At 37.3% G+C, this 24813-nt stretch overlaps 1 protein-coding gene across 2 annotated transcripts in view; it reads right to left on the minus strand.

Annotated features, from left to right (window-relative positions):
- Nucleotides 1–222: 222 nt before the first annotated feature.
- Nucleotides 223–24813, minus strand: part of TRIM33 (tripartite motif containing 33) — a 142215-nt gene continuing 117624 nt past the window's right edge. The window contains exons 12-20 of one of the 2 annotated variants that reach the window (XM_062192013.1): nt 18638–18770; nt 16537–16600; nt 15920–16079; nt 14246–14595; nt 11466–11589; nt 8811–8885; nt 6573–6725; nt 5109–5159; nt 223–5030 (exon numbers count right to left, since the gene is read on the minus strand). In XM_062192013.1, coding sequence (XP_062047997.1) covers nt 4818–5030; nt 5109–5159; nt 6573–6725; nt 8811–8885; nt 11466–11589; nt 14246–14595; nt 15920–16079; nt 16537–16600; nt 18638–18770 — 1323 coding nt within the window. In that variant the 3' untranslated portion in view covers nt 223–4817. The remainder of the gene's footprint in view (nt 5031–5108; nt 5160–6572; nt 6726–8810; nt 8886–11465; nt 11590–14245; nt 14596–15919; nt 16080–16536; nt 16601–18637; nt 18771–24813) is intronic. The other variant, XM_062192014.1, reaches the window with a different exon arrangement.

Genomic DNA, 24813 nt, shown 5'->3' on the forward strand with positions numbered 1-24813 from the left:
AAGTTTGGGTTAGATTCTTAACCATGCATTTCAAATACATACCATGTTAATCGCATCGTAACGTTCATTATTCTAACACAGAAGTCCAGCATCATGAAGGCAGGAAGTTCTATTGTATCTTGTTCAACACTGTATTTCTGGTGCTGGTAGGCAGTATAATCTTTTTAATGGATTAAAATTATTAAGTAACAATTTAGGGAAGGAAAAAAAAATTCATTTGAAAACTTTTTCAATTTTCTAATTTAATAGAAATAACCAAAACAATGTGGTTTTCAAACAAGGCTTTAAACTAATCTAATACAACTTCTACAACACATTCCAGAGCATTGTAACAAGAATTATTTACAGGCAGCTAATGTATTAAATAACCATGAAAAGAAAAAACTTGCTTTCATTACACACCAGCAAAAAACACAGGAACAGAACAATTAGAAACTGCAACCTTGTTTAAAAAAATTAAATATGATTATTTCGAGAATACAATACCACAGAAACAGCACTTTTTCTTTAAGAATCATGTTGAAGGGTACTTAACTATGTGCAAAAGTAATAGTAGTGGTAGTAATAATAATGAGGGGAGGAGACCAGTTGAAATACTGGAAGCAAGGAATTAGTAAGGCTGTGAATTTAACCCTTTCATGTGGAGATACCTCTACATAGAAAATTAACAAGCTCTCAAATTTCACAAATCTTTTTTATAGGCTAATGTACATGTTTCACTGCTTCAAAACATAGTAAAAGCCCACATTTTTCAGACCAGGAGCAGACATGCAGTTCATTCTAAATATTGAAATTTAGGCCACACTTGAAAGGGAATATTGCAGTGGCACTTACAAAATCATTTTGGTGCCTTCCCACATATAAATTTGGTGAATTTAAAAGAAGAGCATTTCCAATGTTAACTATCACCTGCTAGAAAAGGGCTAAACTTAATTTTTACATTCTGCACTTGATATGGCAAAAAGTATTTTAATTAACTTATTTTTGAAGATAATTTTGTTCTGCAGATATCATAAAAATATATATATATAAAGGACCACATAGGCAAACATAAGAAACTAAGATGGAAGAAATGCATTTTGACCACGACATGCATTTTGACCATAAAAGAAATCATTATACCCAAGTGTACATGTTGAAATCTGAAATGTTTACATAAATTGTGGCATATAAATTTTTTTTTGTTAAAAAAGTACCTTCAATTTTTTTTACTCAAACACCTACTTTTAAAAAAATATTCAACTTTCCCCAATTTTTAAAATAAAATGCCACATATATTGTCATTACCTCCAGCATACATTTAAATTTCTTAATTTTTAAAAGAGACTAGGTGATATGCATACAAACTTTCCTATAAAATCACCATCCAGGAGAGGATTATGACATGCTATTAGGCAACAGACTTAAAGCAGTGTTATTGCTTTATCAAGGAGGAGATAACCATGAGAAAAAAATTAAAGGAAACACCCAGGTCTGGTATAAGATCAAACGTTAGTATGCCTTGAAAAATCGTGAATCATCTTCAGCAGATAATATAGTATATAAATGAAAATTTCATGGGATGAATTAAGAACTTGATTATTTTAACTAAGAGAGTGGGGTGGGCAGATTTTTGAATAACTACTCACAGATCCAACGCAGAGAATGCAAATAAACAGCGCTGATGGACAAGAAATGAGATGTCCGTGCTTCATGTGTTATATGCAACAGGGATGGGTACAGGAGGTAAAGGCCACTAGGGAGGGGGCCACAGCAGCTACTCCCCTTCAGAAAGAGAACACAGGGTAGGGCCACAATCCAAGGGCACAGTTGGAAGTCCTGAATCTTTTTATGAACATCAATCACTAATAATTACGTGGTGGGGTGCCTGCTGAGGTAATTGATAAATCTATAATTTGCACACTTTGCAAGCATTATTTCTTTGGATTAACTAAAAAGAAATCTCAAAACTGTTACAATAAAAAGTCGTAAACTTAAGTGATTTTTTCAATTACCTAAGCTCTTATTTGAGGAATCTAAATACCAAAAGAATGAATACTGACACTGGGCTCCACACCTTAGCAGCATTGGGGTAGTGTCTTCAAATACATCATGGACTGCAATCAAATCATATTTTGGAATTTTCCCATGTTTCCCTTTGCAAAGCAATTTCTTCATTCAATGAATAAGCTGCCCCAAGTGTGAAAAAACACATCCAGAAATACGAAATGGAGTTTAAAAACAACCTGCCTTCAGAGATTGATGTTTTTTTTAAAAAAACATCAATTAATAGGAAAACACATAATCTGAATATCAATTTAAGTTTTTATACTTTTTAAGCAGTTATGTTACAGCTGAACAAATAGCTTAGCAACACAATAATCAGTGTGCAAAAAAAAAAAAAAAGCTTTAATGAAAATGAATCCCTTCACTTAATGGTGGTTTGTTGATAGTTAGTAAAAGTAATTCCTCAGCAGTATGAAATATCTTGTTTCAGAAATGGAGCCAAGTAAATGCTGATAATAAAAACACTTTTAAATTAATTCAACCAATCTTAACTCAAACAAAATAAACAAAACTCAAGAACTCCGTCTAATATAAAAATGTTAAGGGAACACATTATTTCATAAGGCCTCAAACATTGACAAATATTAAATCTGTTTCTTCTGCAATCTGGAAGAATCTATTTATGACTTACTATCTAAGAGTTTTGAAAAGGGTTCATCTGAGGAGTAAATACAAAATATCAGAACTCAGAGCCTTGAAGAAAGTTAAATACATCTTCTTTTCCAAACTGTGGCCCCGCACATCCGTCTACTTAGACACTGCAATCTGGGATGTGGTGGAAAATAGGCATAGATAAAATAATTTTTAAATGATGTCCTCCCTCTTATAAAAAACTCCTCTTGAGGATCTGAAGTTTGAGTAAAATGATAAAACCAGTTTGGTAAATTTATTTTAAAGTTTAACTTATAACAAAACAAACAGAAGCTAAAAGGAAGCCAGGGGATATAAAGTTAAGTCAATAGCAGTAACAAAATCCATACCATTTAAACACACCATCAGAAGGCCTGGAATCGTATTCCTGTTTACCCACACCACTTGTTAACAAAGAAAAACAATCCAAAAGAATCTGTATAATAATTCCTTTAGAGAACTTTATTTGATTCAATATGCACTAAAAATATTTACCTCTTAGACAATTATGTCAAATAATTTTCTGAGTAGTCTACTGTTTGAATTGCTCAAGCTGATTTTTTTTTAAAAAGGCAAATTAACTTGCCACAAATCTGCCGACATCTGAAAAATATCTAATGGCAAATTCTATTTTGGTCACTTTATATTCTAATATGTCCATACAAAAGTAGGACTAAAATTTTTAATCCAATAACAAAAAAAGCCTGTACACAGTCTAGAACACACATCTTGAATTTGAGCATACAAATGAAGAGAAGAAAAATGAACCAGAGCCAAGTTGGTTTATCTGCCTCAGGTGCTGTAGCCAGGGTAGTACAGGTGGGTTTACTCCAGTAACCATTCAAGTGGGGATTGGCTCATTTTCAGAATTTACTTACAGGCCTCTTCTAAGTCTTTTAAGCCCCCAGTCCATGCAAATGTCCCACTTGGTGGACAGATGAGTAATCTAACCCCACCGGGTTTATCTTAATATTTTGATATTTCAATAATAAGCTGCTTCTGAAGATTTTTTGAGAAGTCTGTTCTCTATTAAAATAAGATAGAACCTCAAAATATGAATGTGAACATTAGAAATAGACAGCATATATTACAAATCCATTCTTGATAGGAACATTAGTAAGAATACACATTAGCTTAAAAAACAGGCTCAGCAAATGTTGCTGATCTGCCAGAAGTTTAAGTTCACTATTTACAAATAAGACAAAGTGAAATACAGAAAATTTTACACATTTGGTAGTTGACAGATTACTGTTTGCCAATAGTGGTCTATCAGAAAACTGATATGAAGGAAGACTGGATAAGAGCCAGTTGTCACCTTCTCAATCAAATTTAAATGTACAGAAAACTAGATTATTTTTGAAACAAACATTCTGCCTTTCATGGGAATAACTATATGATCAGATGATCTGATTGGGAAGTGTAATCGTGTGGAAGTGTTTTCTGGAAATGACTACTATAATTCTATATGATCCACTACTAAAAGTTAACATTTTAATTTCATTATACCATTGAATTTGATTAAATGATGTTCAATGGTCATGTTTCTTATATGCAAAGTATGATTAAAATTAAAATTACTTGAGTTTCTTAAGCCAATTTAAAAACGAAGGCCCAATAGTATCAAAATGAGAAAAAACATAATGGCATGATTTAGTGCACATCTGCACTGAGATTAAGGTGGAATCTGAGCTATTCTGACTTGTACCTAGAAAACAACCCAGTATTTATGTGTGTGAAGGGGGAGGCATAAAAGTTGTTTTAGTAAGTGTGCACTCTAGTCCAAAGACACAATTTATCAAGCAATGTAAGTCTCAAGTATTTACTTGTACATCAGTATCCTGCACCAGTCAATACCGCATGATCGTCAACATCTGCCATTTCTAACACCAGAGGAATCATCCTTGTTAGTAACAGAACTCCTTGTATCATTTTATTTTTGCTTTTTATAGTTGCATATAAAGTTCTCTCCCCCTTTCTCAACAAGAAGCATTTTCTGGCCATCATTTCAATCTAACACTGTGTGGAAGCTATCAGCTTCTTCAGGTGGTGCCCATGGAGGCAGGATATTCCAGCAACTCTTAAAAGTTTTCTGGTTTCTTCCTCTTCTTTCCTTTTTAAACAACTGATTAAGTCCACGTCATTTACTTTATATGTACTGGTCTTTCATCTGACTTTAGGCGTTTTCTGCGGGGCTGTATAAAGTCTTCATCAGAGTCCTCAGTTACCTCACCGTCATCCTCTTCCTGCTCAAACTCTGGCAAAGGTGCGAAGGTCCTGTCTGAGTAGATCTCTGTGAGTTTATCTTCAAAGTACAATGCAACTGCTTTCCCTGCCTGAGCTACTTCTGAATCAGCCTGCAAGCAAAAGATAGGAATATTCACCTTGGGTAATGCATATTCCTTCACCAAGTTTGCATGGTCTGAAAAGCTTACCTTCAAATTAATCTCTTGTGTGTCTGCATAAACTTGAACAACTTTCATCATCTAAAAAGGATACCAGAGTCAAAAACAAAAAAGGGAAATTATAATCCTTTCTAAAGTTATGAGACTGTATAGGATTGGTGACGAAAGTCAGCCATACTAGGGAAAACAAATTGCTACAACCAGGTTAAGTGATTTCTAAAATTCTTCTACAGAACATGGAAGCACTATTTTTTTTTTTTTTTTTAACAAAACTGTCACTAAAGCTATTGTGAAATCTAACTGTCGCATTTCAAACAGGTAAGGTCAATTTGAGTAGGAATTGGTCTGAATACATCAATCTATCCAAGAGAAAAATATTTGTGAAAACAATGATATAAAGAAACATGGCTTTAAAAAGCTGTCAAACTTTCAACAAGCAACTTAATCAGAATTTTATCTTTATGGTGAAATGTTAATCATACATTATTTAACCATTACTAAGGCAGGTAAAGTGAATTTTTGGGTCAACTTACAAAAGCATACATATTTGAAAACATCTAACTGCATTAAAAAACAGAAAAATTGGGAACTGTACTTTATAAATTCAACTTAATACGATTTTACTAATTTACTATGTGGCATATTACATTATTGCAATAAAGATGACTAGGCTTTTCACTTTAAAAGGATTACTTGTTTTTAATTTTAAAATGCTGTCTGATACTTCCAGAAGCACGATGGGTAAACATTAAAGGATTCAGTGTGATTTATTTTGGCAAGAAGCATATGGCACTCAAATTTCATCAGCAATAAAGAAATTTTAGAATTAACCTTTATAAAAATTTTGTAGATTCTCATCCTCAACACCATTCTCTTCTATAAGGAACATTGCGTAACATAATAGATTTGACTTCACCCAAAATGTATCACAACATAAGTTCATTGAAAGAGGTATACATCATACTTTTTTAAGGTGCAGAGGGCTCATCCTTATTCTCAAAAAATTACATAACCAAAGTAAATGAAAGTCACATTGCTGAAAATTGAAAACTCAACATTCTATATTCTGGGCCCTATCCTAATGAGACACCAGAGATTAGTTTATGATTTTAAGGTTCTACATTTATGGAGTCAATAATAAAACCCTAATATATTGCTACAGATACCCTTCCTAAATGTATCCAAAATGTGGGCTCTCTTTAATTGTATCTCACAAAATATACTTAGCTACAGACAACTTTCCATACTTAGCCCAACCCTCAACTTACTGAGGAAGGGATATTCAATAATATTTTTAAGTCATTATATTTAAATATATATTCCAATTATACATAGTAAACATTCTTCTTTGGAGCTGTAAATACAAATTCCATTTTTGACAGGACTTAAGCAGGAAAAAATACTTCAACTAAATTTAAAAACTTAGCAGAAAAACCAAAATCAAACAAATAAAAATGAGTAAAGGAAGACTCTATAGGTTGGAAGCTAACATACTTCATTAAACCTTTCACAGTTCTTGAAGATCAATCGGACATCAGCCACAAAGTCATCCGGGATTTGGTAGTGTTGGGAATGTTTTTTCTGAAGCTTCTTTTTCACTGTGGATAAATCCATTGGTTTCTTTATAATTTTATAGTAGTTCGGTATCTAAAATAAATAAAAAGGATAGATAAGAATTCTCCAAAAATGCTTATTAGTTTGGTAATGTACATCATATTACTTTTAGAAAAAGAAATATTGATTACTGAGTCAGCGAATTGGAAATTTGAGGTACAGCAAATGTATTTTAAATCTTCTGCCTCAATCATATAGTGAAAACCAAATTTTACAGAGTAAGTGCCAGTCTCCACGACTGATTATAATAGAGATTCCCAAAATTCTACCTTTAACCAATAGACTTGGAAAGAAAGAAATCAGCAAGGGTGACTAACCAGTGGAGAGTTTCCACCTTTCAGATAGAAGTGAATGTAGAAAAGCTATTGAAATACTTGATGAAAAGAAAACAACTGAAAGAATTTCTACTGTGAAATCTATGAATCTGAGGATAAGATACTTTCTAGAAGGACCAGCACCATGTCACCATGGGTTAAGCCTCTGCTTGCTACAGTGCCAGCATCCCATATGGCGTTGGTTCAAGTCCCAGCTGCTGTACTTCTAATCCAGCTTCCTCCTAATGTGCTTGGAAAAGTACCTGAGGATGGCCCAAGTATTTGGGCCCCTGCACCCACATGGGTGACCCAGATGAAGCTCCTGGCTTTGGCCTGGCCCAGCTTTGGCCACTACAGCCATTTGGGGAATGAACCAGCAGATGGAAGATTTCTCTCTCTGCACCTCTGCCTCTTTACAGCTTTACCTTTCAAAAAAAATATATTTTTTTTTAAAAGGGGGGGGGTACATTCTAACATCAGATGATTATTTAAAATCTTCCTTCTGTGTACATCTATTACAGTTTAAAATTCATCTCTCCGCTTACCCAAGAAAAATGTCAACTACCATTTAACATTCTTTAGTGGGCCTGCTATGCAATATCTTATACAATAACTGAGGGTAGCAAATAAAATACAGGTAGCACATTCTTTTTTTTTTCTCTCTCTCTCTTTTTAAAATATTTATTTACTTATTTGAAAGAGTTACAGAGAGAGGTAGAGGCAGCAAGAGAAATCTTCCATCCGATAGTTCACTCCCCAAATGGCTGCAACAGCTGGAGCTGAGCTGATCCGAAGCTAGGAGTCAGGAGCTTCTTCTGGGTCTCCCACACGGGTGCAGGGGACCAAGGACTTGGGCCATTCTTCATGGCTTTCCCAGGCACATTAGCAGGGACCTGGACAGGAAGTGGAGTAGCCAAGACTCGAACTGGTGCCCATATAGGATGCAGCGCTGCAGGCAGGGACTTTAACCCACTGTGCCATAGCACCAGTCCCCAGGCAGCACATTCTTATCCCAACTGTTAGTCACTGAGACTTCACTCTTTTCTTTTGTATTTCAGAGCCTTTCCTCCTTACCAAGTCTCCATCTCTCTTAAGATAGACAAAAAGCACTGACTTACAAAATTTCCCAGGTGTCTTTTCTCAAATTTTGACTGTTCATATAAGAAGACTTATGAAGGTAGAGCCAGTGGGAAAGATTCAACTGTATGTTTTTATCCAAATTAATATTCACAAAGAAATTATTTTTTCCCATAGTATATAGCCTGGAATCACCAAGACTACAATCTTACAAATAATCCAGACTAATACTCTTACTGCATAATTAAAAGAATAAAACCAAAAAAGTATATAATTTCCCCAGTTATATGTTGGTTAATGGCAGAACTTAAGTCAAGTCCTCTGACTCTAGTTATTCTTTCCATTATTGACTACTTTGTGTCTATCTTAACAGTAAAAGGTTGAAGAAATTAACTGGGTTCTCAGCAGAACAAAATCATGCAAAACAAATTTTTATAAGTGAATGTCACATTCATTTAGACTAATAAAATATATGATTACACAAGTGCTTAGTATGTTATCAGGTACTATGCATAGGTTAAATACTTCACATAAGTTATCTTTTATAACTTCTTGGTAATCCAAGGAAGTAAAAAAACACATAAGAAAACAAAACTTGAGTCTTAGGAAGTTTAGGAGCTTATTCAAAAATTCTGAGTTTTAATACAGTCCAGGGCCAAAACCTATACTCTTAAGTACCATAGGAGACTACTTCACCAGTGAGGGCATATTAAAGTACTCGACTCACCGAAACAGGAACAGGCTCCTGGAATTCAATACTTAGTTCATGGCAGTAGAGGTAAAGCAGAAGACGTTCACATTTCTGGTCCCCCCCAAAACAAAACAAAACAAAAAACAGAAAAGAAAAACATGAAATGTCTTCTCCTCAGAGAATCTTGAGAATGAGAACTTTATTATCACAGAATATTTTTACAACAGATTGGACAGAAGCCTCCTACTTACTAGACATTCAAATAAATATTAAAAGAAAATCGCTTCCTTTCTGTTTAGTTTCAGACTATCTCTTTCCATTTTAAACAAGCAAGAGTACCTTTATCCTAAAATGGTGACTAAGGTAATTTATCTATTATTATGTCTTGATTACACAAGTGGAAGAAAACCATCAAAGCAATGTAAAGCACTTTGTGTAAAAATTAACAGACTACCTGGCATTAAATAATCACTGGGGGCTGGCATGGTACAGCAGGTTAAGCTGCCACTTGCAACGTCAGCATCCCATATGTGAGGATGGCTGGAGCCCTGGCTGCTTTGTTTTTGATCCAGCTCCCTGCTAACATGCCTGGGAAAGCAGCAGCAGATGACCCAAGTACTTGGGTGCCAGCCACCCACATGGGAGATCTAGATGGGTCTCTAGGCTACTGGCTTAGGCCTGGCCCAGCCCTGGCCATTGCAGCCTTTTCCTCCCTCCTTTCTCTGTCACTCTTTCAATTAAATAAATCTTAAAAACAAAAACAAACAAAAATCCTTTGTTGTACCTCAAAGTCCCCAAAACAAGCAAGACAAACATTATTACCTCTTCTTCAAATGACTGTATTCAAGTTCAAAAACACCAAAAAACTGCCATCTCAACCCAATTTTAGATATTTTAATGTTACAATTTCCCATTTATTAAAGCTTCTTTTAATTTAAGTTTATAAAACCCAAACACACATCTTCTCGTTGTAGACACTGGAAGAATTTTTAAATATATACATCAGATTGGAGCCAAACCTAACCCTAATGACCACAAAACTATATGGAAGAATATTTTGTCTTTGGAAATCAGACTACATATCAAATGAGCAGAAATCTGAGTAAAGTGAAAGGATTTTAGACTTCACTTTTTTTTTTAAGGTTTATTTTATTTATTTGAAAGGCAGAATTATAGACAGAAAGAGGGAGAGAGATCTTCCTTTTGCTGGTTCACTCCACAAATAGCCACAAGTGCTGGGGCTGGGCCAGGTCAAAGCCAGGAGCCTGGAGCTTCATTTGAGTCTTCCACCTGGGTGCAGGGGCCCAAGCATTTGGGCCTTCTGCTGCTTTCCCAGGTACATCAGTAGGGAGCTGGATTATAAGTGGAGCAGCCAGTACTCAAACTATTGCCCATAAGGGCTACTAATGTTGCAAGTGGCTGTTTAACCTATTATGCCACTACCTCATCCCCTGGACTTCACTTTTAAAAAAGATTTATTTATTACTTATTTGAAAAGTAGAATGATGGAGGGGGGCCAGAGAGATAGCTATTGCTCTTCCAGTTGCTGTTTCACTCCCCAAAACAGGTGTTAAGCCAGGAGCCTGGAACTCCATCTTTGTCTTGCATGTGGGCATCAGAGGATACAAGTATTTGAGCCATCTTCTGCTGCTTTCCCAGGCAATTAGTGGGGAGTTGGATCGAAAGGAGAGGAGCTAGAACTTGAACTGGCACTCCAATATGGAATGGCAGAGTTGAAAGCAGCAGTTTAACCCCCTGCACCTCAATGCTGGACTCAGACTTCATTTTTAATAGTGATGGAAGGCTATTAGAAGTTAAGCAAGTGAGTGATAGATCACTTTAAAAAAAGAAAAACTGTTCAGTACAGAAAATGGACTCAAAGGGGACTAGAAGGAAGAACAGTTAAGAGAGTACAGTAGTCCAGCTGACAAATTATGATGGCTGCCGAGGATAGTAATAATGATGGGGGAAGTAAGACAGTGGTATAGCAGTCATTCTTGACTTTATGTTCCAATAAGTTTCTAGCCTGAACAATAGAAATAAATGGTGGTGCCTCTGAATGATGGGGAATACCAGGAGAGGAATGGTTTTTATATATTATTATTTACTTGGTTTTGCCTTTTTGTTTTTGTTTTTGTTTTTTTTTTTTTTTTTTTTGAGGAAGAGGATTAGAAATGAAAAGCTTAGTTTGGGATACATTAAATTTGAGAAAGATGGATATAAGGATCTAGAGTCCAGGGCTAACGACAAAGATTTCAGAAGTCACAAAAACACCATCAGAGGAGTAGCTCTAGCAGTTAATAAACTTACAATTCAAATCAGAGTAACTGCATTCAATTACTGGCTCTAGCTCCAGGCTCCAGCTTCCTAAACAGGCCCTGGGAGGCAGCAGTAAGGACTCAAGTAATTGGGTTCTTTCTACCCCCGTGGGAGATCCTGAACTGAGTTCCTGGGTCCTGGCTTTGGACTGGCCCAAAACAGATACCTGTTGTGGGTATCTGGGGAGTGAATCAGCAGATGGGAGTTATCCCTCTCTGCTTCTCAAAACATGTTCTTAAAAACCATCAAATAATGAGATTAAAAATAAATTTTATTAAGCTATGTATATGCTACACAGAGGAGTAAAAAAAAGGATGTTCTAGGCAGACAATTACAGAACTCCCATTACTAAGTCAACTATTTGATACTTACCCTTTGGTCCACTGGGCTTAAACCCTGTGCAGTTTTCCCCTTTTTACTATGTTGCAAATTATCACAATCATATTCAACTTCTGGCTTCCCAATATCTCTGCAAAATGTGCATATCCAGTCCCCACTAAACAGGGAAATAAACAGGCAATCAGTCCACATAATTAAAACAAAGCTTGCTTTAGAGAAGGTAGTTACCTAGATGCAATTCTCTAGTTTGTTTTCTTTAGTTTCCAATTTTTTGGGGACAAAGGAGAGTTCTACAGCTGTCTAATTTCATAAGGTGAATTTGTGTGATAAAAACTTCCCACAATTTTTTGCAGCCATCTGATTATCTTCTATAAAGCAATATAAAAATGACACCTTTGCATTAAAAAGGTATCTTGTACCATAGGTCTAAGACCAATTCTCTGAGGCCCTAGTATTATCATTACATGGACAAGATTCACAAAAGAAAAGAGAATAGGCTATAGAGTTCCTTAAGTATTTTGTACTTTTTTGGGGGCATGTATTAAATAGGCCAAAAGTAAATGAATTATTTTTTATGGCCATACAGAAACTAGAATATATACATACCTGCAAACAAAAGTGCATGTACATACATATACTCTTATCTTTTAAATCTGTTGTCTACTGTTTTTATCAGTATTTCTATCAAACTATAATTCTAACATGATTTATTCATACTCATTCTATATATACATACATAAATATACAGACAGACAGACAGATAGAAATCCTACATCTAGGGATTGTACTCACTAATCTATATGTGTCAACAGTTAACAATTCCTTCCAAAGCATCTGCCTTTGAAAGAAAGCAGTCAGTGGCACAATCCTAACATACCAAAAAGAAAGAAAAATATGAAAAGCCTTAATTTCAAGACCAAAGTGTCAATGCTTTTCTTTTCTGCAACAGTAAAGAAAAAGAAGGCCTTTGATTATACTTGTGGAAAATAACTTCTTCCTAAGATTTAGTAAGAATTACAATTCTTCAAAAAAACATTGTGGTTCTGTTTATATATCCACTGCTTTCCTAATCCAAAAGGTTGAATCTTCCAAAGACAATAGCATTATTTAATTAAAATCACTGCATCTCAAGGAACTTCAGAGGAAATGGGAACCTTTTTTATCCTAGCAAGAAAGAAGCTGAGTTTCCACAACAGTATTGGTTTATTTTCATTTAAAAACAAATTGTGTTGTTCAATGTGAATTAATGCTATAACCAGTACTCAAACAGTATTTTACACTTTATGTTCTGTGTGGGTGCAAATGGATGAAATCTTAATATATACTAAATTGATCTTCTGTATATAAAGATAATTGAAAATGAATCTGGATGTGAATGGAATGGGAGAGGGAGCGGGAGATGGGAGGATTGTGGGTGGGAGGGAAGTTATAGGGGGGAAAGCCATTGTAATTCATAAACTGTACTTTGGGAATTTATATTTACTAAATAAAAGTTAAAAAAAAAACAAATCACAAACAACAAAAAAAAACCAAATTGGGTATTAAAAGAGAAAGGGGAAGACTTAAACAAATATGCCTTTACTATGCCATGGTCTCTGAAACCAATCAGATAAGAGATTGCGTGAACATAAACATAAAATTAGGGGGAGAAGGCTGGGGAAAATTTGATAAATAGGCACTAAGTAAGTAGTAAGGAGTTCTGGGGTCCTATTACACTGCAGGGTGACAACAATGTTAAATGTATTATATATGCCTAAAGAACTTCTTTAAAATTTATATATACTTGTTAACTGGAAGGGAAGAGCTGGAGCTCTTCTAAACAAAATCTTATCACTTTAGATGTAGAAACTGATCCCTGAAAATTAGCACGTTGCGAAAGCTCACTAGAGAATCGCAACAAGAATACTAACCTAGCCCAGCAAATTTGCTCCACTTTATCAGCTGGTATCACTAGCTTGCCTTGGGTGTTCATCAGTTCATCAATGACTTGATGCTTGAAACTGTATTTGGCAGGCATGGGATCAGTCTGAGGACAAAGTTCATAATCTCCCTCAATCTCTTTTATCTTTACTCCAAGTTCTTATTTACATAAGGAATTCAGCAACTGTCCAATCCGAAGTTAATGACTAAGACACCCCTACTAGTTGATCAAAGGAAAAGCCTGAGAATTCTGCAGAGTGCTTCAAAAGGCAGGCACCATCAATCAACTATTTCCAGTGGACAGAAGGAAAGTATTCCCCTCTCATTCTCTCCCCCAAAAAACCGACAAGATATTGAAGGTGTTTTTACAAAGGATTGTTTTCTTTCTTTTTCTTTAGAATGCCTTTTGAAAGTTTTAAAAATGTTAAAAAAGTTCTGGGTATTACTCCCTAGAGCTGCCTCAAACTGAATTGCATACTCATAAATAAAATCACAATTGTAGACCATACAAAGATGATGACAACAGATAAAAACTCATCTTCAACTGGAAAGAAACTAACTTTCTCCTACACTCTGATCTCCTTGGCTCTCTGGATTTTTATCTAATTTGCCTATGCTGAATGTAAACTCAAAGCCAGGAGAGGACATGTACTCTTCATTGTGAATGTTACCCTTAAGATTCTAGACATTTTACTGTTCTGTTCACAGTTTGTTTGGAAGGTAATACCAAAGAACTAAGAGGTTCCCCATTTTATAGAGATACTACACACTTGTAAAGGACATGCACCTGGAACAATTTCCTGCTGTTTCTAGCCTATGAAAAGAAACAACAAAAATCAGATGAATGAATAAAGAAAATGTGATATAGAAACAATCGATTATTTTACTGGTACCTTGGGAAGCTAAGAAGGGTTGGAACATGACAAGTTAGATGAAAGACCTTTGGACACTTTTCACAGCATAGGAGATCCCCTCCATTTTGGCAGACAGCACACCAGTCTTCATTTGGGTCATCATCTTTGCTATTGCCGTCTCCTCCAATCCTTGTCGACCTGTGCATGAGGCTTCTAATAGGGGACTTTCCATTAACCAGGCTGCTGAGCCCTGACTGTTTGCAGCTTTCATTCATATCTGTAGGTTCAGTTTTCACATGATTTTCCAGGCTTGTTAATGTATCCAACTCACTCTCTAGATGCAGGTTGGTTGAGAGAGGTGGTGTCAAACTACTCTCAGGACTGCTCAACTAAAACAAAACAATGACAAATTCTTGAAGAACCATTTAATCCTTATTGTTTCGCAATATGTATTAGAAAATTCTGTCAATATCCATATATATGGTGACATAAAATTATTTTCTCCATCATTTTAGTGACATAAAGGAATAAAAATAACCTTAAAATTATTTAAGCATGCTAATATGTAATTTTATGGGGTCTGCCCCTCTAATATTTTCACACCAGAATTTGCTCATGGCACTTCAGCAGCATTCTATAACAATCCCCTGGCCACCTTTCATTCTACTGATACAGGAATATTGTGACAATGTAAAGGAAATCTTCCACAACTTTATGCACCCACTTTCATGGAGGTATTTTCCAAATCAAGTTCTGTATCAAGAGGTGACACTGTTCCAAACACAAGGATAATTCTGTTGCATGCACTTTTGTTCTCTTAAAAACATACACAAATAGGGGCGACATTGTGACATAGTACATTAAGTCCCTGCCTGTAATGCTGGAGTCCCATATCAGAGCAGATTTGATTCCCAACTGCTCCACTTCCAATCCAGACCCCTGCTAATGTGCCTGGGAAAGCAGTGGAAGATGATACTTATGTGGGAGATCTGGATGGAGCTTTGGCCTAGCTCAGCCCAGTGCATCATGAAGATTTGAGAAGTGACCCAGCAGATGGAAGATCTCTTTTTCCTCTGTAACTGTGCATTTCAAATAAATAAATAAATACACACTTACAAAGTATTAAAATGCTAATACATTGAGATGAAATTCCCATGTACCAGTCTGAGGAGGAAGAAATAACAAAAATCTAAACTGCTAAACAAAGAGAGGTGTGGGTCTTTATCCTATAGTATAAATTTTATGAAATCTTCCATTTACTCTATAATGGTTAATAATTTGTAAGCAAAAAGACAATCTTCTCATCACAATAAACTGATCAATAAGCTGTTTTAATGCTGAGCTCCTAAGACCAGGTGAAGAGCTAAGGCTCTTTTGTGGCCTGAGAGTCAATGTGAATACAGAGAATGATAAATAAATTCAGAATACGATAGAACCCGATTTATAACCATGGTAAAAAAACAAACAAAAAAAAACTTGACTAAATTGGAAAGAAATTCAAAGATAATTCCAAATGAGTACATAATACAATTAAACCTTTTCTGATTACAGCTGCCTCTTACCAACAAAGTCGAGTTGGAGAAGAGGTATATGGAGTATGCCAGGCGTGAAGCTGACAGACTCTGGGACCTCTTCTCAGTCTAAGAGACTCAGAGACGGAACAATCAGTGAAGTGACTTTGGGAAATCCTTCCCAGACCACAAGGGTGCTTACCATGCAGGCACTCCTCCTGCCATCCTCTGTCTTTTCTTGTTTTACAGTTCCTGAAAAGCTACATATTTCATCTTCAGTCCCAGGTTCCTGCTTGACCTTCACCTGATCAGATTTGAAACTAAGACTTGTCTTCTCAGCATTTCTTCCTGATGAGCCACAGCTAATTAACAACAACAACAAAGGTCACAAATATGGTACAACAACCATAGAGAAAATAACCATATGAAAGTGAAGACAACAGTTAACCTTCTAGAAGAGAAGGACACCTCATAATGTGGCTAACAGAAATATGGTATTGACCTAGATTCAAACTGTTTGAAAATACAGATCAAACTTCCAAAAGACTTTCTAAAAGTACATTTTCTGGTCTGAGGCACTTATAGTAAACCACTTAAGGAATCTACTAAACAAGGCCCGTGCAGGTTAAGAATCCTTTATCTAAAATGTTTGGCATGAGAAGTGTTTCAGGATTTTTTTTTTTTAAATTTCAAGTATTAGCATATGCAAAGTAAGATATCTTAGGGGTGGATGATAAGTATATGGGTGTTCATTTTATTAGATATATTTGAAGTTTTTCTTAAAAAAGAAAAAAAAATGTATTAATAATAAATACTCACCTGCCTCTACTGCCAGTACTAGAGGTACTAGGAGGTCTCACAGGTGTGTGAGAATTGGATAAACCTAAAAATTAAGTCAAAATAAAAATCAAGCCATATAGGAAGATTCAGAATTCTACTTAGTAGCTATGGAACTCAAGGTTATAACCCTAACTTAGAAATTCCTGGAGATCAGAGCCAGCTGCAAAGTTAGGGATGCCAAGTATAACCATTAACCAGCTTTCTCTCAGATGATCCCAGAATCCTCCTTTGGGATGGGCATTTAGTCTATCAGTAAAGATGCCCACATACCATGTAAGAGTCTCTGGGCTTAAAACCAGGCTCCAGGCCAGCGCCGGAGCTCACTAGGCTAATCCTCAGCCTGCAGCGCCAGCACTCCGGGTTCTTGTCCCGGTTGGGGGCGCCGGTTCTGTCCCAGTTGCCCCTCTTCCAGTCCAGCTCTCTGCTGTGGCCTGGAAGGCAGTGGAGGATGGTCCAAGTGCTTGGGGCCTGCACCCACATGGGAGACCAGGAGGAAGCACTTGGATCCTGGCTTCGGATAGGTGCAGCACGCCAGCCGTAGCGGCCATTTGGGGGGTGAACCAACGGAAGGAAGACCTTTTTCTCTGTCTCTCTCTCTCTCATTGTCTAACTCTGCCTGTTTCAAAAAAAAAAAAAAAAAAAAGGCTCCAGCTCCTATGTCCAGCTTCCTGTTAATGTGGATCCTGGGAACAACAGTAAGCTAAAGTAGCTGGGTTCCTGACACACATATAGGAGAGCTGGGTTGAGTTCCTGGCTCCCAGCTTCCACCTGATCCAGCCCCAGTGGGCAGTGAGTTAGCAAATGGTAGTGGTCTATCTCAAGTTAATTAATTATTTTAAATTTAGAATTCTCTATAGTGCAACACTATTCAATCAATCCAAATCAAGTGAAAGCTATCTGCCATCAATCCCCAAATCATTTGATAAAATATTCTACTTAGATTCCTATATTATTCTTTTTTGACAGTCTGGAATAATTCTTAAGTCTCAAAAATTATGTGACTTGGGTCTGGCATGGCGCAGCAGGTTAAGCTGCCACCTGTGATGTCAGCAGCCGATATCAGAGCACTGGTTTAGTCCTGGCTGCTCCTCTTCAGATCCAACTCCCCGCTAATGTGCCTGGGAAAGCAGAAGATAAGATAGCACAAGTAACCGTGCCCCTGCCACCTACGTGGGAGACCCAAATGAAGTTCCAGGCTCCTAGCTTCAGCTTTCCTGTGATCATCTGGGAAATGAGCCAGCAGACAGGGAAATCATTTTCCCTGTCACTCTTTCAAATAAATACAATAAATCTTTTTTTAAAGTAACTCAAAAAATTAATGATGCACTATTCTTCCTCTAGAAACATTAGGTGGTCTGATTCAGTAAGAAAGAAATAACATTTATTTACATTGAAACAAGTGTCACATAACCACTTCTGGATTGTAGATCTTTTAGGAGCCGCTTCGATCACGGGTTACTATGAGTCTCAATTCAGTCACCTGCTTGGAGTCAGTAACACTGGGATTTTGAAGACAGCTACACCTCATGGAAATTATGGTAGTAAGCTTTCATGTTAAAATTACAATCTGAAAATTCACTTATCTTTACTCAATTCTTGTTTTTGGAATGTTCCAATTTTTCATTATCTTACAAAGTATTAAAGTTTGGTTAAAACTCAAGAACTCTGAAACTATTTGCACCCTTAAGTATAAAACATGGAAAGTAAATGCATCTAAAAACATGGAAAAGAATGTGAATGGACATAGGTACTTTAGAGTTCTGAACAGTATAGAGAATACATACGTATTCATATTACTTAAGATAGACTGACAACAGTATTTGAACAAAAGTAATTAAAACAGTCAGGAAAAAATACGTTATTTTGATGGTTAATTTTAATGTGACTACCTGGCTAGGATATGTACTGTTTAACCAAGCATCATTCTAGATGTTGCTGTGAAGATATTTTTTAGATGTAATTAACATTTAACTCAGTAGACTTTGATGTGTTTTTCTGGAGAACTCCAACTAATACAGATATTGAGACACATTTCTTTTTGTAGATATGAAAGAAATGAGGCATTACTCATTTGCTTTACCTGATGATCCTGGAGAAAGAGCCGAAGGTCCTGGGGAGGGATTCATGGTGCTTGTCGGCTGTGGGGGTAGGTGACTGCCTGAGATGTATCTACTTAGTAGATTATCTAAACTACTTGAGCCAGCATCTTCCAGCTGAAAAGAAAGAAAATAAATTTGCTTTTATTGAAGCAGTGAATTTCATTAGTGTCACACTTAGCGATTCATTAATAAACTAGCAAATCATTCAATATCAAACTCAGTTTAACTGCTGCTTCTTTAGACTTCCTGAAGACCCACACAATATAAAGTTCATGTGAGTAAAACGGTATCAACCGGACAAGGCAAATTCTAATAATCCACTAACTCCTATAAGTTCTATTATGAAAACAGCTCTGGCACACTGTGACACTTTTGCCTTTTCTCAAAACTGCTACTGAACCCTATTTTTAGCATTCTTGTCCCTCAACTCCCTCCTTCCTCCCTCATTTTCAATACCCATAGTCCTGCCAGAATCATTTACGTAAACAGAAATGGAATCATGTCAGAACCCAACTTTAAAGCTCTAAGAAATTCTCTTTTAAACATCTGTTTATTAATCATTTTCATTTACTTAAAAAGGCAAGAGATGGGGGAAGATATCTTCCATCTGCTGAAAATCTCCCCTAGTGCCCCAACAGTCAGCACTGTCCAGGCCAAAGCCAGGAGCCAAAACTCCACCTGGGTCTCTCACATGGGTGGTAAGGCCCAATTACTTGAGCTCTCATCTGCTCCTAGGATGTATTAGCAGAAAGCTAGACAGAAGCAAAGCAGCCAATACTATAACCAGCACTCTGATGGGAGGGGGGAATCTACAGTAGTGGCTTAACCCACTGTATCACAATTATGTGCCCTTCTTCTTCTTCTTTTTTTTTTTTTTTTGACAGGCAGAGTTAGACAGTGAGAGAGAGACAGACAGAAAGGTCTTCCTTCCGTTGATTCATCCCCTAAATGGCCACTACAGCCGGCGCTGCGCCTATCTGAAGTCAGGATCCAGGTGCTTCCTCCTGGTCTCCCATGCGGGTGCAGGGCCCAAGTACCTGGGCCATCCTCTACTGCCTTCCAGGGCCACAGCAGAGAGCTGGCTGGAAGAGGAGCAACTGGGACAGAATCCGGTGCCCCAACCAGGACTAGAACCCGGAGTGCTAGCGCTGCAGGCGGAGGATTAGCCTAGTGAGCCACGGCGCCAGCCTATAGGGTGTTCTTAAAGCCACGGAAAGTTTTTATATAAGGTCCCATATATATATAGTCCCTTATTACATGCTAAAAAAAAAAACAAAACAAAGAAACAAAAAAAGGAAATGTGAAACCTTTTCATTCTTAGAGGCAGTTGAATCAAGTCAGAGAATCTGGCACTATAATTTTGTGCAGATCACCAAACTGAATGCCAGTCTATATTTCAGACTGTAATGAATAGGAGAATATCTATGTTAAAGCAAAAGTAAAAATATACTAAATAAAAACTACCTTAAATTTTACACTACTCCATTTGTCAAATTGTTCTCTTAAATTATTAATCTTCTTGCTTAGTGGTCTACTTGTACCTACACTTGCCTCTCTTCAATCTTCTCCCCTACTGGAGGTCATATTACTTTTTATGCAAATCTACTTCTCAATCAAGACAGGAAACAGAACACAGACACTTCTATTTTCCTCTAACTGATTTTCACAGCTAAAAAATAAAAAGGATATTTCTCTATCTCTCCCTCTCTCTGTCACTCTTGCCTTTCAAATAAATACAAATGAATCTTTAGGGGCTGGTGCTGTGGCATAGCAGGTAAAGCCACCACCTGCAGTGCCAGCATCCCATATGGGCACCAGTTTGAGACCTGGCTGCTCCACTTCCGATCCAGCTTTCTACTATGGCCTGGGAAAGCAGTAGAAGATGGCCCAAGTCCTTTGGCCTCTGCACCCGCATGGGAGACCTAGAGGAAGCTCCTGGTTCCTGGCTTCAGATTGGTGCAACTCCTACAGTTGCAGCCATTTGGGGAGTGAACCATCAGATGGCAAACTTTCTCTCTCTCTCTCTGTTAATTCTTCCTTTTAAATAAATAAAATAAATCTTTAAAATAAATAAATGAATAAATCTTTAAAAAAATTAAAATAAAAAAGCGGGATGTCATCGTGGCACAGCGGGTTGGGGTGATATGACACTGGCATCCTGTATCGATGATGTGCCAGTTCTGAGTCCCATCTACTCTGCTTCTGATCCAGTTCCTGTTAAGGCATCTAGTACTTGGGTCCTTGCACTCACAGGAGAGACCCCCCCATAGAGTTTCAGGCTCCTGGCTTCAGCCTGGCCCAGTCCTGGCCGTTGTGGCCATTTGGTGAGTGACCCAGGGGAAGGAAGATCTCTCTCTTTCTCCCTCTCTGTCCTCTTCAGTCTGCCTTTCAAATAAATCAATCTTAAAAAAAAAAAAAAATCCCATATTGAAAAGATGAAGGCTGAAGGTGAGTGGGCTGTGGGTTAGCTGAAGGAAAAATAAAGGAGAGCAATAATTATGCTTGCCTACTTCTGGGTCAGAGCTGCTGGCCAAGAGCTCACTTATAAGCTATAACTACAGGAGAACTCCTCACTGCAACTCTAGTCAACTGTGAGGAGTTGTAAAGAGGGATGCCCCTAAGGAAACCACAGATAGAAGTGGGACTGATTTCACCTAAAGGAGGGGGGAATGATTCAAAAAAAGACACGTCACCCACCTTGACTCCCACTAATTTTACTCTCAACTTGCAATTTTTTTAAATTTACTTTTTAGTTATTTGCAATTTTTAATTTGTCAAGATAGACAACCCTAAGGGTAGAAGATTGGAAAACTCAGAGGCAAACAGGACGTATGTAATAAAAGGGCTTCCTTGAGGCCATCATAGTTTCCAACAGGAAATGCTAACTGAAGTATTTACCTAGAGGCTTCACTAGGCACAAAGAATCACCACATGTAAAGTTAAAAATCTACCCAGAAAAAATTAACTTTCACTTATAAATTCATTAAGTCATAGATTTTTGAGTGCGCCAAAATATATAGTAAAACAGATGCAACAGAAAAATGAGCAGAGACCAGGAGACTGGCCCAGCGGTTAACATCCTCCAGCCGATGAGACGCTTTGAGCCGATATCAAAGTGCCTATGTTCAAGTCTCAGCTCTGCTTCCATTCTAGCTTCTTGCTGGTGTGCACCAGAGAAGGCAAAAGGTTATGGTTCAAATATTTGGATCCCTGTCACCCATGTGGAAGACCCACACTGGGTTCTGGGCTCCTGGCTTTGGCCAGGCTCAGCCCTGGTGTTGTGGGTGTTTGGGGAGTGAACTAACAGATAGAAGATCTCTGTTTGCCTGTCTCAATGAATAACCAATGTACTTAAGACAACCAACCGTATTAAAGACATGAAAATGAAATCACCATCTCATTTTTACCTATTAGATTGGAAAAAAGGAAAGAAAAGAATGACTATTTACCTAATACTAGGAAGACAGTACAGAAATGGGCATTTTCAAGGCCGGCACCGCGGCTCACTAGGCTAATCCTCTGCCTTGCGGCGCCGGCACACCGGGTTCTAGTCCCGGTCGGGGCACCAATCCTGTCCCAGTTGCCCCTCTTCCAGGCCAGCTCTCTGCTGTGGCCAGGGAGTGCAGTGGAGGATGGCCCAAGTGCTTGGGCTCTGCACCCCATGGGAGACCAGGAGAAGCACCTGGCTCCTGGCTTCGGATCAGCGCGGTGCGCCGACCGCAGCGCGCCTACCGCGGCGGCCATTGGAGGGTGAACCAACGGCAAAAGGAAGACCTTTCTCTCTGTCTCTCTCTCACTGTCCACTCTGTCCAAAAAAAAAAAAAAAAAGAAATGGGCATTTTCAAATATATAAGCGGCCACATTATTTTTGTAGTGCAATTTGTCTATATCCATCCGAAACTTAAAAAATGCATTCGTGGGGCTGGCACTTTGGTATAGCAGGTTAAGCCACCATTGCCATGCTGGCATCTCATATGGGCACTAGTTCGAGTCCTGCCTACTCTGCTTCTCATCAAGCTCCCTGCTAATGTACCTAGGAAAGCAGCTGAAGATACTTGGGCCCCTGAACCCACGTGGGAGACTCGGCAGAAGCTCCTGGCTTCCAGCTTCGGACTGGCCTAGCTCTGGACGTTTAGGCCATTTTGGTGAGTGAACCAGTGGATGGAAGATCTCTCTGTCTCTCTCCCAAAGTTACTCTGTAACTTTGCCTTTCAAATAAATAAATAAATCTTTTTTTAAAAAAGTGTAATCACTTTTGAATCAGTAATTATACATCAATCAACTTAGAAAAACATGAGGGCACTTCAAAATCTTCATGAAAACATACATTTCTGTTAATTCCACTTTTCTATGAACTTTCTGTAGTATTCTTTTATTAACACATATAAAATTTTATGCTCCTGATGCTTTAACGCAGCTTTTAAGATAAGCAACAAATAACACACAGTAAACCACATGTACAGAAGTGCACCATTTTATATGTTCTTACACAGCATAGAACTTGAGAACCAAAATCAAGAAAATAGGAACATGTGTTTGGCACAGCAGTTAAGGTGTCACTCAGAATACCTGCATCCTCTATCAGACTACCTGGGAATCCCCCACTCAGCTTTCAATTCCAGCTTCTGGCCCCCGGGCACCCTGAGAGGCAGCAGGTGACAGCTCATGAACTTGAGCCTGTAACCCACATGAGCACATGGGAGACTCAGATTTTCAGGTTCCTGGCTTCTGTCTGGCCCAGCCCTGGCTACTGAGAGCATGTAGGGAGCTAACTAACACATAGAAGATATCTTTCTCTGTCTGCCTGCCTTTCAGATAAATAAATGAAAAAAATACATATTATTTATTTTTTAAAAATGTGAACACATCATATCTATCACCCCCAAGGTTTCTCATGTCAACCTCCCAAAACTAGTCCTCAAATAACACTTGCCTGCTTTCCATCATTTTAATTTTTTCCTACAATTTTATATAAATGGAATTACATGTACTGTGTACTTTTTTCCATCCATTTTTTTTCCACTTGGCATAATTATTCTGAGGTTTATGCATGCTACTGTATCATGTTTACTCTTTTTTACTGAGTTAATTACTACACATTGTATGGATATACAAAAGAAGTTCAAAAATTCATGGAAAAATAGAATTAAAGGGTAGCACTTCAACTTTCTGAAGATCCCTTGCATAATCTGTCCACTTACCCATAGGTGGATATTTAGGCTGTATTTGACATATTACAAATAAAGATGCTATGAACATCCATGTACAAATATGTATGGACATATATTTCCTCTTTTATTTGACAAATACACAGATGTGGAATGACTAACTCATTATGGTAGAAAGATGGTTAATGTTTTACTTTTTCATCCCTATCAACTGTGGGAGGGTTCTAGTTCCTCCCACTTTCTCATTAATTCTTGGTATAGTTAATGTTCAGTCTCTATTTTTAGCCATTCTAAAAGGTGTGTTATGGCAAATCTCACTGTGATTTTAGGTCACATTTCACTAATAACTAACGATAACAGCATTTTTCACAAAAGAATTTTTGTTTTTAATGCTAAAATGGTGAATAAACCAAAGGTTTACCAAGAAAAGGCAGGAAGAAATATAATGCACGCAACAAAATAGAAAGCCATACAGATTTAAAAACAAGAAACCAATATAAACTGACTTTTTAAAAGACTAAAAGCAAAAGCATAAAATGCACATAACAGTATTTATAATAAATAGTAGGTGTGTATATGTAGTATAAAATCAATGCCTGCTATTTTAGGTGAAAATAAATAAGTCAACATTTACAAAAATAGGTATGTACCAAGAAACCCATCACACTGTACCCCACCAAACCCTTCAAAATGGCTTATCACTGAGGTTAAGATAAAATCTAAAATCCTTTATGCAATTTAAAGAGGGTCCTACATGATCTGGTTTCCATTTTCCTCTGCAGAATTATTTCATATCACTCCCACTTCCTCTTGTCCCCTTTCCTAACTGGCCATTTTTATGTTCTTCAAAAGTGCCCAGTTCCTTCATACCTCACAGATTTTTAAGTTTTGTTTAAGGAAATCAATTTACTTTTTTTTAAAAAAAAGATTTATTTATTTACTTATTTATTTGAAGGACAGAGTTAGAGAGGCAGAAGCAGAGGTAGAGA

The sequence above is a fragment of the Lepus europaeus genome, chromosome 5 (assembly GCF_033115175.1).
Source record: "Lepus europaeus isolate LE1 chromosome 5, mLepTim1.pri, whole genome shotgun sequence".
In the NCBI taxonomy this organism is placed as follows: Eukaryota; Metazoa; Chordata; class Mammalia; order Lagomorpha; family Leporidae; genus Lepus; species Lepus europaeus.